Source organism: Triturus cristatus, chromosome 12, assembly GCF_964204655.1.
Source record: "Triturus cristatus chromosome 12, aTriCri1.1, whole genome shotgun sequence".
Classification (NCBI taxonomy): domain Eukaryota; kingdom Metazoa; phylum Chordata; class Amphibia; order Caudata; family Salamandridae; genus Triturus; species Triturus cristatus.
Genome location: NC_140595.1, coordinates 39968174 through 39984628, shown reverse-complemented (window position 1 = coordinate 39984628; position 16455 = coordinate 39968174). Strand labels below are relative to the sequence as shown.

Here is a 16455-nt window from a genome sequence, read left to right as displayed (position 1 = left end):
AAATTTTATTTTAGATAGACGAATTGGCCTTCTCTTTACTTCCTACTTTTTTGTCTGTAGATATTTGATGTTTACATGTCTGCGTTGTGCCTCTCAAGGGAGATTGCTTTCATTAAGAGCTCCCCTTTTGTTTGTTTTTATTGTTTGCATTCCAGCATATACAGTTGTATGTTTATGATGAATATTTGAAAACTGTAAGTTATAAAATGCAATGATAAAGTAATGGTTGGATACAGTTCTAAAACCTGACATGGGCCAAGAGGACATTTCAAGGTGAGGTATATAAAGTCGTCCCACAACAGGTCAAAGTTTACAGTTTTTTCATAAGTATTTTTCTGGAGTATTTGTCACTCCTTTGCAACAGTGAAATGTGGGTTTCTAGCCTCATGGTACTTTTTTATAATTCCTAAATAAACCGTAGATCTCAATTTTCTCCATTCCAGTTGTGAGTGGCTTGTCCAGTCTTGTTTTTCCCTTTACATTCAGATGTTTTTACTTTTCTTTTTAGAAATGAAGACCTACCTATTCCAAGTTTTAAAGTTAAAACAAGACTTGATGATGCTCTTACAAGAAGGGATAGCTGGAGTTTCTCAATTATATGTGGCCAGTTTTTGTTTAAGGTTTTCACTTTTTTTTTTCTGGGAAATCATATGAGTCGCTTTGTGTTACTGGTGCATTTCAAAGACCATCTTTCCAGTCACAAAAGTGTGTTCTTTATCTTTTTAGTTAAATCATTGATCTTTTTAAACTCACCACTGTGATTCTTAGAAAGATAGTGCTCCCTCTTTTGTGTGCCACTCTCAGCTACTCAAGTAGTATTAACCTTTTTCACGTTGTTTTAAAATACTTATGTTTCTAACATTGAAAGTGTGTGCTCAGAAATCGCAGTATGCATAGTGCTGTTGACTAAAAATCAGGGCATACTGAAAGTGTCACACATGACCAGCCTTTTTGCCAGTTACACCAGTTATTAGGTTGCACCCTCTTACTTTCGTAGCCAACATATTTAAATGCTTTGAGTTGAGAAGAAACACTAGTGTGTTTAGTGGACAAGTAACATTCCTCAGATTCTTGGCAATTGTTCAGGAAAAGCAACTACAGGACATAGTCATTAAAACATTTTTATTTATTTAATAAATGAATATGTTTTGTATATCGCTAAAACATGTTGCTCGAAAGCCACTGTAGAGCGGTAGTGGGCGGATGCTCAGTGAGCATCAGTTTAATTCATGAAATCAAGACGAATAACATAGCTCTGACTAGCTTCTTAGTAATCAACTCAGAGATTTTGTGTTTTGAAGCATTCTGCTGAATGGTGCAGCCTGGTCCTTGTGCAAAGGAGTGGTGGTCACGCTTAGTCTCTTGTTTGTTAAATGCTTTTTAAAAAGGTGGGGGTTTTAGGTCTTTTCTGAACCTCCGGTAAATGTGTGGATCTGTTAATGAAAGGTGAAGTTCCGTCTGAAGAGGAGAACCCAACACTTTGAGGATCTTCCATGTTTCAATAGCAATACAAAACAAAATAAGTACATGATAATTAAAAAAATATCTAGACAAGCAATTAATGCTCCTGAAAAAAGGAACAATGACTTGTGTTGCTGTTGTACCCTGATCGCCACGAGAAACACAGGGCACCATATTGGCAGCCTGCAAGATCTTTGTCGGTTCGTAAACTAGCAGACACGATAAACTGTGTGAACCGCATAGAACAGACAGGTAATGGAAAATGCTGCTTTAAGGAGCAATTTATTGACTGCTGAGATTAGCATTATCACAGCGGCGTTCTTGCCGGGGCATTAAAGGAACAATAGACTTGCTAAAGTTGGTTTACGCACGTGAAATTTGAGCTCCATGTTTTAAATTTAGTTTCTTATCTCATTGGGACAGAAACAGACTGTGCATGCTATTATGGGTAAAGGACAATACATGCACGGCACCTTCAGTATACATTATATAAGACCCTGAAGAGAATCAATTGTTTTAATTCAGTTAATGGTCCTGAAGAATGTGGGATAAAGGTCAAGATGCCACCGAAACGCTGCATCGACACACAAACTTTTTTTTGTACTTTGAATTCATACAATTGTTTTTTGTGTTATTGTTGGTCCAAATGTTTTTGATGATGCATCTGGTCCAATGGATGATATATTATATCAACAAATATTAGTAGGATTTTATGTGTATTTTTTATTAAATATCTGAGATTTTTAATATTGCGATTGGACCATAATTGTATTGATAATTAATCATCCACATAGCGAAAGATTTGGTTTTAACAGCAAGTCCAGAGGTAAATCTTTTGTATTGGTTGGCTGAACCCTATCCCCTGTGCCTTTAAAAAAGGGGTTACTCTCTAAATTGTTGATGACATACAATATGTTACCATTGGCAGGCTGCGATGCCACACCCCCAACTTCTGTATTGGCACACCCTCCCTAGTAAATCCTTAGGGTGTCTCAAATTCAAACCTTATCATGCAAGCTGTTGTGGCTCGCCTTAATCCGGCAATGCTCAAGTTATACAGAAATTGCAATATCAGCATGAAAAGATGCAGTTTTTGTTATAATTGCAATTTTTTAAAAACAGAAATCCTCTCCCTTTGCTCAAGGCTGGTGCTTGCCCTTTGCTATCCACCTTTTCCAATGGAAATAGCAGCCATTTTTGTGCGCGTGTGTGTATGTGTGTATGTGTGTGTGTGTATATATATATATATATATATATATATATATATATATATATATATATATTATATGTTATCTACTGGCGGTCGCCAGTAGATAGTTATAGCTAGGACCTATTTTCCATAGGAAATCCGCAACATTCGATTCCCAATAAGTCTGGCGCCGGCTGATGAATCCTCGCGAAATATTCCAAACTTTTGCCCAGCTCCGCTCCGAAAGAAATGTGTGTGTGTATATATATATATATATATATATATATATATATATATATAATCTACTGGCGGTCGCCAGTAGATAGTTATAGTTAGGACCATGTTTCCATAGGAAATCTGAAAATTCTATTTTGAATAACTTTGGCACCGGTTGACGAATCCTCGCGAAATTTTCAAAACTAATGGGGCGCTACGCTCCGCTCCTACCCTGAAAGTCTCGGGGTGATTCGTCATTGCGGGGGCTGAGAAAAAAGGGGGGTCCCAAAACGCGTTTTCCCCATGCATTTTTCCATAGGACCTTTAGACACAGCTACAGCCCGAACGGCTGAACAGAATTACTTGTAATTTGGCAGAGAGGTAGCCATAAGGTCAAGGAAGTGCCTTTTGTAGGTCTGGTGTAAATCTGTTCAGTAGTTCCTGAGAAAATAGCATTTAAATCAATATATATATCTGTGGCAGCGCTCCGTGCGCTTACCGTGCGCTTACGGTAAGCTTACCGTACGCGTACGGTGCCGTGCGCGAGCTCGTTTCTGATTGGTTGTTAGATCAAAGTAAACATTCGAATCGGTCGAAACCAGGAAGTATCGGCCGCCATTTTCTGTCTGTCGCACTGAAAAAAAAGGTAGAAAACATGAAAAGGGGGCAACGAAGAGAGTTGCAGACCCCCTAGCGTTCGTCAGGGGGTTCACAAAGGGCCAAAAAGTATGAAAAATGAATTTAATAATTTTTTTAAAAAATCGCGGGGTGCGCATACGGTAAGCTTACCGTACGCGTACGGTAAAAAAAAATAAAAAATAAATAAAAAAAATTAACAATCACATTTAATATATAAATCTAAGGACCCCCAAGGGAGAAAAAAACAATTGATATTTTGAAAAAAAAGGCGAGGCGTGCACGGTACGAAATGCGCAATGTGGGTGCTCGGTGCGCGAAGCGCACCGTGCGCCCACAGCGCGCGCACGGTGCGCGAAGCGCACCGTGTGCGCAAAAATTAAAAATAAATACATAACTTAGCATTTAAAAAACCGTACAAATTCACTGAAAAAACCATAGGTTTCACACACGTTATAGTTAGGAATTAGCATTTAAAAAACCTTGCAAATTCACTGAAAAAACCATAGGTTTCACACATGTTATAGTTAGCTGTACATTTCACTCGTAAAAAACCAATGAAATTCCACGTTATAGTTAGTGCAGGCAACTATAACTCACGCGGCCGCAATCCTCTGTTGATGCTAATACTGTATCTTTAGCTATACATATATTACAAATATTTATTTTTCATAAAGACACATATGTCATCAGTGATGTAATATCTGACATCATCAGCAGAGGATTGCGGTCGCGTGAGTTATAGTTGCCTGCACTAACTATAACGTGGAATTTCATTGGTTTTTTACGAGTGAAATGTACAGCTAACTATAACATGTGTGAAACCTATGGTTTTTTCAGTGAATATATATATATATATATATAATGTGTGTGTGTATATATATATATATATGTGTGTGTGTGTGTGTGTATATATATATCCACCGATCAAAGGTGTCACTGTTCCATGCCTCTTAACTACGCTGCTCCGCGGCGGGCAACCTCCCCCCCCCCCCCCTCCCACCAATACATCCAAAAGTCGTGTCAAAGTCCATTCGGGAACAAACCACACCGCCGCACAAATGCGATCGCATTTGTGCCGTGGTGTGTTTTGTTCCTGAATGGACTTTGACACAACTTTTGTATATGTGTGTGTATACATAGTTTTCCTTGTCTAATGAAAAAATACGCAGATCTTGCCCACCTCCCCTCCGTCTTTCCTACCAGTAGGAGCCATTAGTGCCTTAAGCATTCATTCTTTGAGCATGAGGGTTGGATGAATATGCCCCTGCCCTCTTTGACTCTCCCAAGGGCGAGGGGGAGAGTTCTACATGTCGACACAACATAAACCTGTATGATTCATCAATACATTGCTAACACAGACTTGGGGATCTCTGGACCAAGGAAAGGTTTTTTAGTGCTTCGCAGGAACCTGGAATTATGGGTTATAATTTTTGTGTTTTTTGGGGTGAAACGATTGATTGATTTGATACTTGTAACACACACATTTACATAATATTCTAAGTCGTTTGAGGAAGGGTTCCAGATGCATGTCCTCTGGTGATCAAATTTTGATGGAAATTTTGAAAAATTAGTCTTGGGTTTTGATAGACCAGCTGTCAAACAGACCTGGTGCTAACAATATTTCGAGTGGGCTTTGGACCTGCCCTTTTTAACCATTTTAATTTTTTAACCAGCTTTGGCTTGCTACATTGTCACTAACATCGGGGCTCAACCCATTTGTGTATTCATCTGTTACCTAAAGCTATACCCTCTTTAGTTGTATCGTTCCACCATCACTTGATTGCATGTAATGAACTGGATGAGGGACTACTTTACAGCTATTACCCTCTCTCCCCTCCCGCTGCCTCCTTTCAATGTGTTTCTCTGTAATGTGCTAACATTGCACGCATTGGTATGTTAAACCGAGACCAGCTGACTTTGCAAATGCCTGTTTTTTATATTGTTTTTATGATTGTACCTCTTTACCGCCTCAGAACAGTAGTATAATTGTGAAGGTCATATGAGGTACATATATGTTCATTAGTAATTATAATACGCAAACACTGCTGGAGGGTAACTGAACACGGAACAATAATGGAGAGAAGTGGGAGATGATACCGTGCATATTGCATTTTTCTTGATTTATCTTTGTTTACTAAATTTTATTTTCGATCTCATGTTATTTGTTTTCTTTTTGTCTGAAACTTGTTATTGCAGCAACTTTCACCTGTTTAATGTACCCTTAACTTGAAATGCCTTTGAATCCTGTGTTGGTGGTGTTTTCCTTTTCTGATCCTCTGGACAAATGTACAATATTAGCACACAAACTGTCAAAGAGGACACATGGTTGGTGGAATGGAGTGCAAACAATGCTTGCTCACTAAGTTTTACATCTTACTTTTGTTACACTTTGTTTCTTTTCAATAAGTGTTTACTTAAACGTGTGCCCTTGCTCTAAGCAGCCATGAATATTAAGAATTTAGATGAACTGACCAAGAACGTCTAGATAAACTGCATAAATGTAAACCTCCATGTTGCATGCTGGGTCGGCAGAAAGCAGTCTAAACCGAATATCCTTCATTCAAGATCCTCTCGCGGTTAATCAAGCAGCGCCTCGCAATGTACAGCATCGCCAATCAGCCCACTTTTTCTCATCTCAAGCGTGGCAATCGATTTCCAGACCTGACATCCAATGTGTTATTGTCTCTACCGGAGAGTACAATTCTTATTAACATATTGGAATTGAAAGTGATCCTGGTGGACCTAGAGGTTTTCCTTCTGCAGCTGCATGGCAGATAGGCTTGAATACTGGCGAACAACATGGTAACGTGGGATCTAAAAAACGAGGGTCCTAGACCCAGGAATTGACCTGTGAACCTCTCCTCTGGGTAGTACTTTTGTGGGTTTCTCATGTCCAGTGGGGAGTGTAACGTCTTGACTGACTGATGTAGATTGGTTTGGCATGAGGGACTACCCAGCCTGGTGAGGTGGATTCACAGCAGTCTAGTAGATAGTGACACTATAATATAAGGTTGTGCTTTTTGTGTGGATGGGATAGTTTGGTGGATGTTACGATATAATTAGATGAAGGACAGGAGTATGGTCCCCTTCAACAACTTGGTAAAGGGAATGCCTAATGGTTGTTCCGTTTTTTGCTCCACAGCTAAAATAATTATGGTTGGTGATTTCAATTAATGGGATGATGCCCCGAATGGCAAGAGTGCATGGAATTGTATCAAACCCTTTTTGTCTTTGCAGTGACAGAAAATAATTAAGGTACCCACCCGCCCTAAAGTCCATACTTAGGCCCCTCTGTGAACACTGGAATGTTGTATTGAAAATCTACACACTTAGCTTGTAATTTGGTCATCCTGCCATCTTATTTATTTTTAGTTGAACGCATGCTCTAAATCAAAAAGAGAATGTTGTCACGCTGTAGCTGGCGTGGAATGGACATAAATATGTTTGAAAAGATTCTGGAACTTAAGGCTTCATTGGAGTTGTGACCATCGCTCAGTCAATACTAAATGGGTCTTGGACTGGGACTTCAGGTCCGAGTGTTAGGCCGAGAGATTATTTATTGAAATCGGGACCTAAACTTTAATAGTTGTAGCAATCCGTAGTAGAGAAACGGATCGAGCATGGTTGAAGCAAAGACTGATGGGATTGATCCGCTGTTAATTTGTTCAAATCCTTGGTGGCACCTCTTGCTGAGGAGCAAAAAACATTACTCTGATTTAAAGAGACGTCCACTGGCTGCCACTTGAATCCAGAATAAACTTCAGAATAGCCCCCTCCACACACACAAGGTCAATTATCTCGGTCTGCCATGGTAACAGAGAAATAAACGTAACTTTTAAGGAGGTCAGAGAAACACCAGAGGCAAATTCATCTTGCTGCTGTTAATCCCTATGACAAAAAATCTAAAGCTGTCAACCAAGCTTTCCCCTTGCAAGCTCCCAGAACTTTGATCAGCCTCCCTGAACATCTCCATGCAATCGAAACGTCCTAACCTTCCATAAAGCTTAGCAACCTTACCTTTTCAAACACTACCTGAGACTAGAGAATTCATGGCCTCTTCTTTACTTTTGCGTCCACTACATCATTGGTTTACTTAATTTTTATCTTAGTTGGGGTACTCATTGCCATACATATAGATTGTACCGCTCTATATTGCTGCTAGTTCTGTGTGACCTGTTTGATGTGATGCATTCTGCTATTAATGAGGTGAGGTCATTACTATATACATATCAAAATAAATTAAATAAAAAAGCTGTTTCGGACAAGGCCCAGTAACAGATCCAGAACCTCGCTGTCAAATTAAAATATGTCTTCCATACTGGCTGCCTTTAACACTTCATTATTCACAGGAGTTCAGTCAAAGACTGAAAATAGAATGCTGAACTGAGTATTATGCAATAGAATGAAGGCATTGAAGCCCTCATTCTCATACCCTAGGAACTGGAAAATGTCCTCTGAGAAGGAAGTACTTGTGAGTCCTATTTTGCAGTGCCACTTAGGGCTGGCGAAGTTATTGTGTAGGCACAACGATGAGCCAGGACTTTCTACAAAGACGTATCCTTGTTTTCAGAGACAAATGTGACAGATTTGAGGTGGGTCATGTTTCCTCCGTGATCTGAGGGAGATGTATACATCTTAGATCCCGTTTGTGAGAGTTATTAGTGAGCCTGCAGAGTATGCTGAGATGATGTTTTTTCTGAATGGAAGATGATGGTGACTAGGGATGTCTACGTCCACGTCTATGATCCTGAAGAGAGGATGGCGCTGGGTGTCACTGTGCTTGTCTGAAGGAACAAGGTTGTAATGTTGCAGGTGTAAGTTAAAACACTGCGTGAGTGATGTAAGACAAGATCTCCAGAATAGCGAGATTTGCTTTATTCTTCAGTATACTGATGACAATAATAATTCTATTAATACATATGTTGTGCTTTATGCTAAACTTAACCATTTTAAAAGGCTATAAATAACAGGGTTGCCAATTTGCCAATTTAGGGTGGCTCAGTTTACCAAATTCTGAAGGATGGTAGATAGAATCAGCTTTGCTGAGATTCAGACATGTGACCCCCAGGCAAAGCATACCTCAGTGGCGAGCATGTATCAGACTCCACTATCATCTTTGTTAAGTCTTTACTTTATCTTGTTGTGTCTGGAGACCATGACTGAAGGTGTTGAGCATCCCCCGCCCTCCTGAACTTAAGAAAAGTATGTTTTGATGGAAATCTGACATCTGAGGCATTCCATGATCTTCTAGGCTTTGGCTGTCGTTGCTTCTGACTTGCCTCCCAAAAGCCTGCCTGTATTATTCTGCTGCTGCCACCCCTGCCCTCCACCCATCGTTATTTGTGTCACCCTTTTAAAGAAACCTGGGGCTGACCCCAGACATTGTCAAACTACCGCCCAATCTCATTGCTCCTGTACCTAGAGGCCCATGTGGCTAAATGTCTGTCCAACTTTATGGAACAAACCAGCTTCCTTGATCCACACCAAGCGGGTTTCCGTCCCGCCCACTCCACGGAAACAGTAATCACAGCTGTACTGGATTCCCTACGGGAGAAGGCTGATAAGGGCATTCCTCGGGCCCTGGTGCTATTGGATCTATCGGCCGCCTTTGACACGGTCGACCATGGGATCTTGGTGAACCGTGTCAAGGATGCTGGCATACAGGGCGCAGCCCTCAGCTGGATTTGTTCTCTCTTAGAAAACCGCTCCCAGGCAGTCCGTGTGGGCCAGTTCATGGCTTCCAAGGTGAAAACTACGTGTGGGGTGCCACAGGGCTCTTCGCTCTCCCCCCACTTGTTCAACATCTACCTCCTTCCATTGATTAAGTCTTTAAAGGAAAGGAAGGTGGTCCCCTTTAATTACGCTGATGACCTACAACGGCTTTTCACGATCGATAACTCGCCCCAATCAGTTTCCGACTTTCAGTCCACCATGCGGCATATCTGCCATTGGATGGACTGTAATCAGTTGAAATTAAACCCAGGAAAGACCGAACTGGTTTTGACGGGTGGCAGCCAGAATTTATGGGGCCCACTTTATTGGCCAAACAAATTAGGTTCCCCTCCAATCCCCTCTCCCTCTGCCAAGAGCCTTGGTGTCACTATATCCAATGACCTATCTTTGAAGACACAGGTAGGCTCAGTGATTTCCTCCTGCTTTTTCCAGCTGCGCAGGATTAGAAAGATAAGTAGGCTACTTACCCAAGCAGCGCTAATTCAAGTTGTGATAGCCATGGTCCTATCCCACCTAGATTATTCCAACGCAATCTACCTTGGCCTTCCTCTCGGTCTCACAAAGCGGCTGCAGATGGTTCAGAACCAGGCAGCTAGCCTGATTCACCATCAACCTAGGTGGCATCCGGCCTCCCCTCTCCTAAGGAAGTTGCACTGGCTCCCCATCTCTCAACGCTGTGCTTTTAAAGTTGGTTGTCTGCTGTTTAAATCTCGCTACTCCCCACCACGCAACCTCCGCTTAGCCCATCTTCAACTTCTGGCAATCCCCACCTTTAAACTGAAGCGACAAGGGGGGAGTAGGTTTGCTACTTTGGCTCCTAGATTATGGAACTCCATCTTCTTGGAAATCCGGTCCAGTCCCAACCTACTGAAATTCAGGAAATCCCTTAAAACTTGGCTGTACACCCAGGCCTACGAATAAACTGTGACCGACTCAGCAACAGCCCCTCCTAGAACCAGCGCCATGAAGCCAACTGGTGTACGAGCGCTTTAGAAAACTTTAACATAACAAATCCAAAATGGTGTTAATTTGACTGCTTGAGGCTGACTGGGTCAGAAGTCTGTCTAGAAAATACCCCACAGCATTTTCCAGCATAATCACAGAAAAGGCATTCTGTTTTTGTCTCACGTAAAGTTGTATCTGAGGAACATGGATTCCCCAAGCCGTCAATCAAAAGTGATCAGAAACTAACATCCTGAAGTTCTTTGTGGAGCACTGGATTGACCTTTGTTTTGACTATAGGTTTGGAGCTGCTGGGGAGGAAAAAGCCACATTTGGTTTAATGTTAAAAATTGTTTTGACAAGCTGCAGTGTCTGTCTTTAAAAAAAAAAAAAAACATTGAGTGCATCATAAGTTCTCCTTGGATGTCAGATGTTGGATGCGATACAGTTTTACCAATTTGCTCATTATCCTCGTCAACCTTTATTGCCAACTGCTACGCAGCAGAAGTTGTGTTGACCTTGTTGATTCATAAATCTTTTTTACTTTTCTTGTTTTGGAATACTTTAACTTTTATGGCTGCCAAAGCATGTTTGAGCTGTTGGAAGTGTCTTTACATTTACCTGCAAGGTACACTCAAGTGAATGGTGTACCTGGCGATAGTGGCTTGCCTTAGCAGTCGGGTGGGCGGATAAGAAGACCATATTATCCAGATCATTGGTAATGTTTTCAATCCATTCCTGTTTGGGAATTGAAACTGCTCACCATTTTTACCCTGTGGGGGGGGCCTGTTGAATTATTCTTCCCGGTCTGGTTCGTACTCACTTGAACGCTTTTGCTTCACTACAACAAAAATAATTATTTGTGCAAACGTATTCATTCTAGATTGCATCAGTCGTTCCTTATATATGTGTATTTCAGACAGATGTAGTGTCCACAGTTTCAACGGATTTTGAAAATATTTATGGCGTTTAGAATTGAGATGTCTGCACACACCCTCGCCCTTATAAATGTACTCTGTGCTGATCCAGACTTGAGCTTCACCCAGCAAGTCGATTTAATCCTGTATGAGGGCCACATTTGTATGTTTTGTGGCAAATGTCCCTCTTTGTTGGGGTGGATTAATAAACCTGTGGGGCAGTGAAAAGGGTTATGTCTATTTCAGAGACCATGTGGCTAATCTTTTTGCTATCAAAAACACTTGTCACGGTGCAAATCATGGATGATAAAATAAGTCTACGAAAATTGATCTGTTTTTAAGTTGTTAAGGAATATACCACATCCTAAAAGTATTCAGAACTGGACCACCATGTTACTTATTTACTTCTCTTCACGTAAAACACAAGGTGTTTTTTTTTTTCTAATTATTTGTAAAGCTATTAACAGTTAATTCAGTTCAGTCAGTGTGGCCTAGTGATTAGGTTTATGCTTTAAAACGTTGCCAATTGAGTTCTGATGCATATAATCCTCGAATCTATATAAGCCAGTAAGCTCGCTCCATGGTTTGAGCTTCTATTGCCCTGACCTGGCAGTCAGGGCTGGACTGTTCCCATTGGAACAGGGTTAAGACTGATTTGCATATGGCTGGATCCAGTTTGAGGTGGCATGGTGGGTGCAATAACAATGGACTGGGATCTGGCCCGATTAATTACCGGTGGCTGAGAGTAATTCAAGTTTTCCATCCATCATTTTTTTTGTATTCTTTATTGCAGAAATCTGAGCATAACCTACAGGTCACAAGTTGTAATTCACAAATGCCCTTTATAAACCAGAGTTCATTGAAAGGAGTGCCCGTCAGTTGGTTTAATAATAGCATCTTAATAAGCATCAAAGAAAATTCATCATGGAGCTTTTTATACAATTGGCAAATAGCATTATTCAATGCATGTTAGTAATGCCGCTGTGCTCTGGACATGGCAGCTGGCGGAAAACCTGTCCTTAATACCTTGGTTACTTGAACTTGCTCAGTAGCTTTTCAAACATTCTGCACCTGCAGAACGTGATATCCCTTTAGCCGCAATCCCATTCTCTAAATCCTCTGGTTATATAACTCACAAAACAGGTCACCATATCTCGCCTATCAACTTGCTTCGGTTCAGGCAGTGGATCTTTCCCACTTAGATGGCAGTGATGCAGTACTTTCTGCCCTTCCCATGTCAGAAACACCCCCTCTCAAGAACGTACTTCACACAGCTGCCTTTCTGGTTAGTGGTCCTAGTAAATCGGACGGTAGCACACCAGTGTCATCGCTCAGAAGACCTGAGATACTCTTGTTCAAAATGTACCTTGATGTTTTACCTCTTCAGCACTCCTTCTGAGAATCTACGACTCTGCACCACCTTGCTACCATAGAAGACTAAACACACACATGTTCAGATTGTAACTTATAATGTAACCTGTCTTCATTCTATCCTTCCCTTGCCCCTTTCAAGCTGCTTGCCTTGTTTTACTAATACAGTTTTATACGAAGTGCTATGTTGCCCCTGTTGCGAGGTCCACTCTATACACGTATCTTAAATAAAAATCACATACGTTGATGTCAGCATTATATTATTGTCATTTATTTAGGTTACCAGCTGTCATTAGAGCTGTGTAGCACTGCTGGGTGTGTGGTGTGCTCTCCGTGCCATTCCATGTTTTAATCTTAGGAGTCTGAAATCTCCTCATATGATATGTTTGACTGTTCTGGTGTATGCTTAGTGATATGACTTGCATGGACAGAGGTTAATCAATGGATTCACCTGTAAAAAAGTATCTGCAATCTACAGATCTGTCATTTTTAATAAGCCATGTAGGACATCTCCTGGGTGTATATGACTTGTTTGCCTGGCATCTTCTTTTGGGTGTGTTTGTCGAGGTGGTGGTTTATGTTGAGAGCCTCATGTTAACTAAGTACTTAAGATATTTAAGCTTTAAGTAGTGTATTTGAGCACAAGTTACAACTAGCTTTTGAATATTTTGTCTGGTCATAGCGTAAACTAGTTTCCACATCCACGCCCAAAATGTAACCTCCATTACACACCTAGCCCATTCACGCTCTACGAGTAGTGTTTACGCAAATTTATTTTTTGTGTCCTTTTTTTCTGTCTTCTGATATTATGTTTGAGAGTCTGAATTAATCCCTCGTGAGCTCTGTCCCAGCTCTGGTGTGGTTATTTAGAGCTTCACACCAAGTATAACATGGTCTTAGATCAACAAAGGTTACATTTCTGTTAAATTGAAGACACCTCTGCCGTCACTTTCATCTATAGGTGTAAAAGCAGACTTTGTGCCATTTGGGAGATTAGAATGCTACAGAACAGACACCCTTGGTATAGTTAGTGCTTAATTTGTAATAGAATAAAGTCCGTGGCGCACAGTTTGAATCAGAAGTCTGCAGTTGTTATGATTTTGTGTTGGTGTGTCAAAAACTGAGGCTGCGTAGAGCTGATTACACCTCAAGCCTCTAATCGACAGCCTGACACTCTCTTCCCTTTAGCTCACTTTTGCAGGTTAATTTTCAACCCCACTTTTCTCCTTTTGTCACGGTTTTCCTGTCTTTCTCTTCCTCCATCCATCCCTCTTCTGTGTGTGTTTTCACTTTCTTGCTCTGTTTCAATGTTTGATGAGGAAAGATAGGTGCCTGTGCTCAAAACATGAATATCATTGGGCTCCACCAGCATCCATCAGCTCAAATTAGGCACTCTGTATTATTCACTGATTAGCTCTGCTTCCTGATTCTTCCCACTTTGGTGTTGTTTAACTATGACATGTAACAAGATCTAGATGTTTTAAGTAGCATCTTAAATCAATTGTACAGTAACAGAAATCTGAGAACGTTTGCTAGATAAAGCTGTAAAGTTGTCCATGAACTTCACCTACAGCACAATTGATTGAAAGTCACTCACTTCTAAATTTTTGAATCTTAAAGGTTTTATGTTGTTGAGCAAGTTTAACAAAATATGTTTTGTACATTTAAGTACTTTTCATGTACCTAACAAAGAGAAGTATAAGCATGGTGTGAAAAACACTTTAACAACAGTAGCACAAAACTGTCAAAAGAGCTGAAAGGCACTTTTATTGAGGCACCTAAACAAATAACAGTAGCCAGTGCTCTAAACAAGCTGGCCAATCAAGTATATGTGAAAAACAAAAGACTGAAAACCTGTTAAAATCTTATTGTCCGCGAAGTCCAAAACCACCAACATCCATTCAAGTTGCTATTATTTTGATCAGAACTTGCACCTTTGCCATTCAATTCCTTTTGCTTCAAACAAGACTTATTTTCAGCTCACCTCAAACATAAGTTCTGACTCTCTTTCTCTTGTTGGTATTTTCAGAATCCAATTGGATTATTTTCCCAAATTCAGTCAATGGCTTCCCTTGAGGAGAACCAGCCAGATGTCTCTGATGCATGCGACTCGGAAGGGAGTGGCGGCAGCCCTCCGGAGTCTTCAGACAGCCAAAACAAACAGCCAAGGAGATCATCGCTGCTGGACAACAGCGCTGAGGACTTTGAGATCATTGACAGCGAAGATGACGATTTGAGTGATCTGCCTCTGCTGGAAGACATAGGGACCACAAAGAAGCCAGTTGCTTCTGACGAGGAGCCACAATCGCTGAACTCTGAGAATGTTGAGGAAGAGGCCCCAGAGGTTAAACCTGCCCCTGAGGAGTGGTTGGATATCTTGGGTAGGTTAGCTTCAAAATATTTATTCTGAGAAAGTTAATGGGGCTAGCCTTTTGGAAAATATGTTTATTGATAACTGGCCACCTCATTCATGTGACTATTAGGACTGGAGCAGGGACCACATCATCTCATGTAATTTCATATGTTTACCGTGTTCGGCCTATTTCCTACAGGTCTTCTGGGAAATGTGGGTTTTCTTTTAAGCCATTCTGCCTCCATTAGATCAATTTATTGGTTGTTTTTGTCTATATTTAAAGTTAATGTGTAGCAGAAATGAAATATCTCCTAAAGTATGTAAATTAATTTTATACTCCTAATGCAAAATCAAGAACGTATGAAAGTCTGCCACGAGGAATACCTGCTGGATTTTAATTATCAACTTATATTTTAATGACACATATTGGGTAAAAATGGTCGGTGGTCTACTACTACAGTTTAATGTCATTCAACAGTAAATGCTGTTTTTACCTTGGTAGGAGTCTCCCGACGGTGGCATAGGCACAGTCATCGCAGAACTCCCACGTTTGTGTAGTCTGTGGACATCCACGGTCTATCGTTTTGTCAAAGCGTGGCCTTTCAGCTCTAAAGATAGTTTTTGTGTCTATCCTCAGGAAGTGGCTTGCTTAAGAAGAAGGTCTTGGAGGTCGGAAAAGGGGTGGACAGCAGGCCCAGGAGCGGCCAGGATGTCACAATACAGCTCAAGACACAGCTTGAAGATGGGACGTTGGTGGAGGAGCGGCCAAGCCTCACGTTCACTTTGGGCGATGGTGATGTCATGCAGGTCGGTACATCAGATTGTGATTGATAGCACCTGTCACCTTGTAAATGTTTATTGTCCACCAAACACACTGTGCGTCATTCATTTTAATTGCCAATAACATAGCTCTTTTTTTTCAGAATTTACCTTCTCTTTTCTGCAAATTTGTGTTTAATACACACATGGTTCCTTAAATGCACTCCCTGATAATGCTTTTATAAATCGAAATTTCCTTCACATACGTTTTTAAAGAGTTCTTGCTCCTCTTATGATTTTAATCTCTGGCTGAAGAAAACAGAATGATTCTCCATTCAAGATTTGTCCTATACCCACCTATCCAGCGCAGGTTACAGACTTCTGTATCCAGCACCAATTACAATTCTTTAGGTTATGCGCAGAGCACGTGCCTTGTCCAGCAAGGAGTCCATAGAAGGCGATGTGAAAGGCATCTTCTTTGCGCAGACTGTTTCTGAGGCAGCCCTCCAAGGATTGCATTTAGTCCATGAGACCTAGTAGGGGATGCACCAACATGAACAGTTGGGCCAGCTGCCTCTTCATCCTGCTTGCCTTGGGTGAGCCTCGGTTTTTGTCCATCCTTGCACACTTTGTTGTCACACTCTTATGGAGGCATCAGTCTCTTCAGCATCATAAAAGACTCAATTTATTAAGTGAAATCGCACCCATAGCCTAATGATCTTACTTCTATATGGTCACTACCTTCTAGAGTGTCCGGGTCTTACCAAGAGTGTCCTGGTCTCACCAGGAGTATTCAGACCTCAGCAAGAGTATTCGCACCTCACCAGTACTGTCCATGCATATCTGAGTGGGCATGAAGTGGGATGTGGGGGAAT

The 16455-nt window shown here is 41.0% G+C and overlaps 1 protein-coding gene across 2 annotated transcripts in view; it reads left to right on the top strand.

The window, feature by feature from the left end:
• FKBP8 (FKBP prolyl isomerase 8) overlaps nt 1-16455 on the top strand; it is a 52082-nt gene that overhangs the window by 1349 nt on the left and 34278 nt on the right. For both annotated transcript variants that reach the window (XM_085638958.1, XM_085638960.1), the window contains exons 2-3: nt 14498-14849; nt 15459-15628. In XM_085638958.1, the coding sequence (XP_085495084.1) occupies nt 14531-14849; nt 15459-15628 (489 nt within the window). In that variant the 5' untranslated portion in view covers nt 14498-14530. The remainder of the gene's footprint in view (nt 1-14497; nt 14850-15458; nt 15629-16455) is intronic.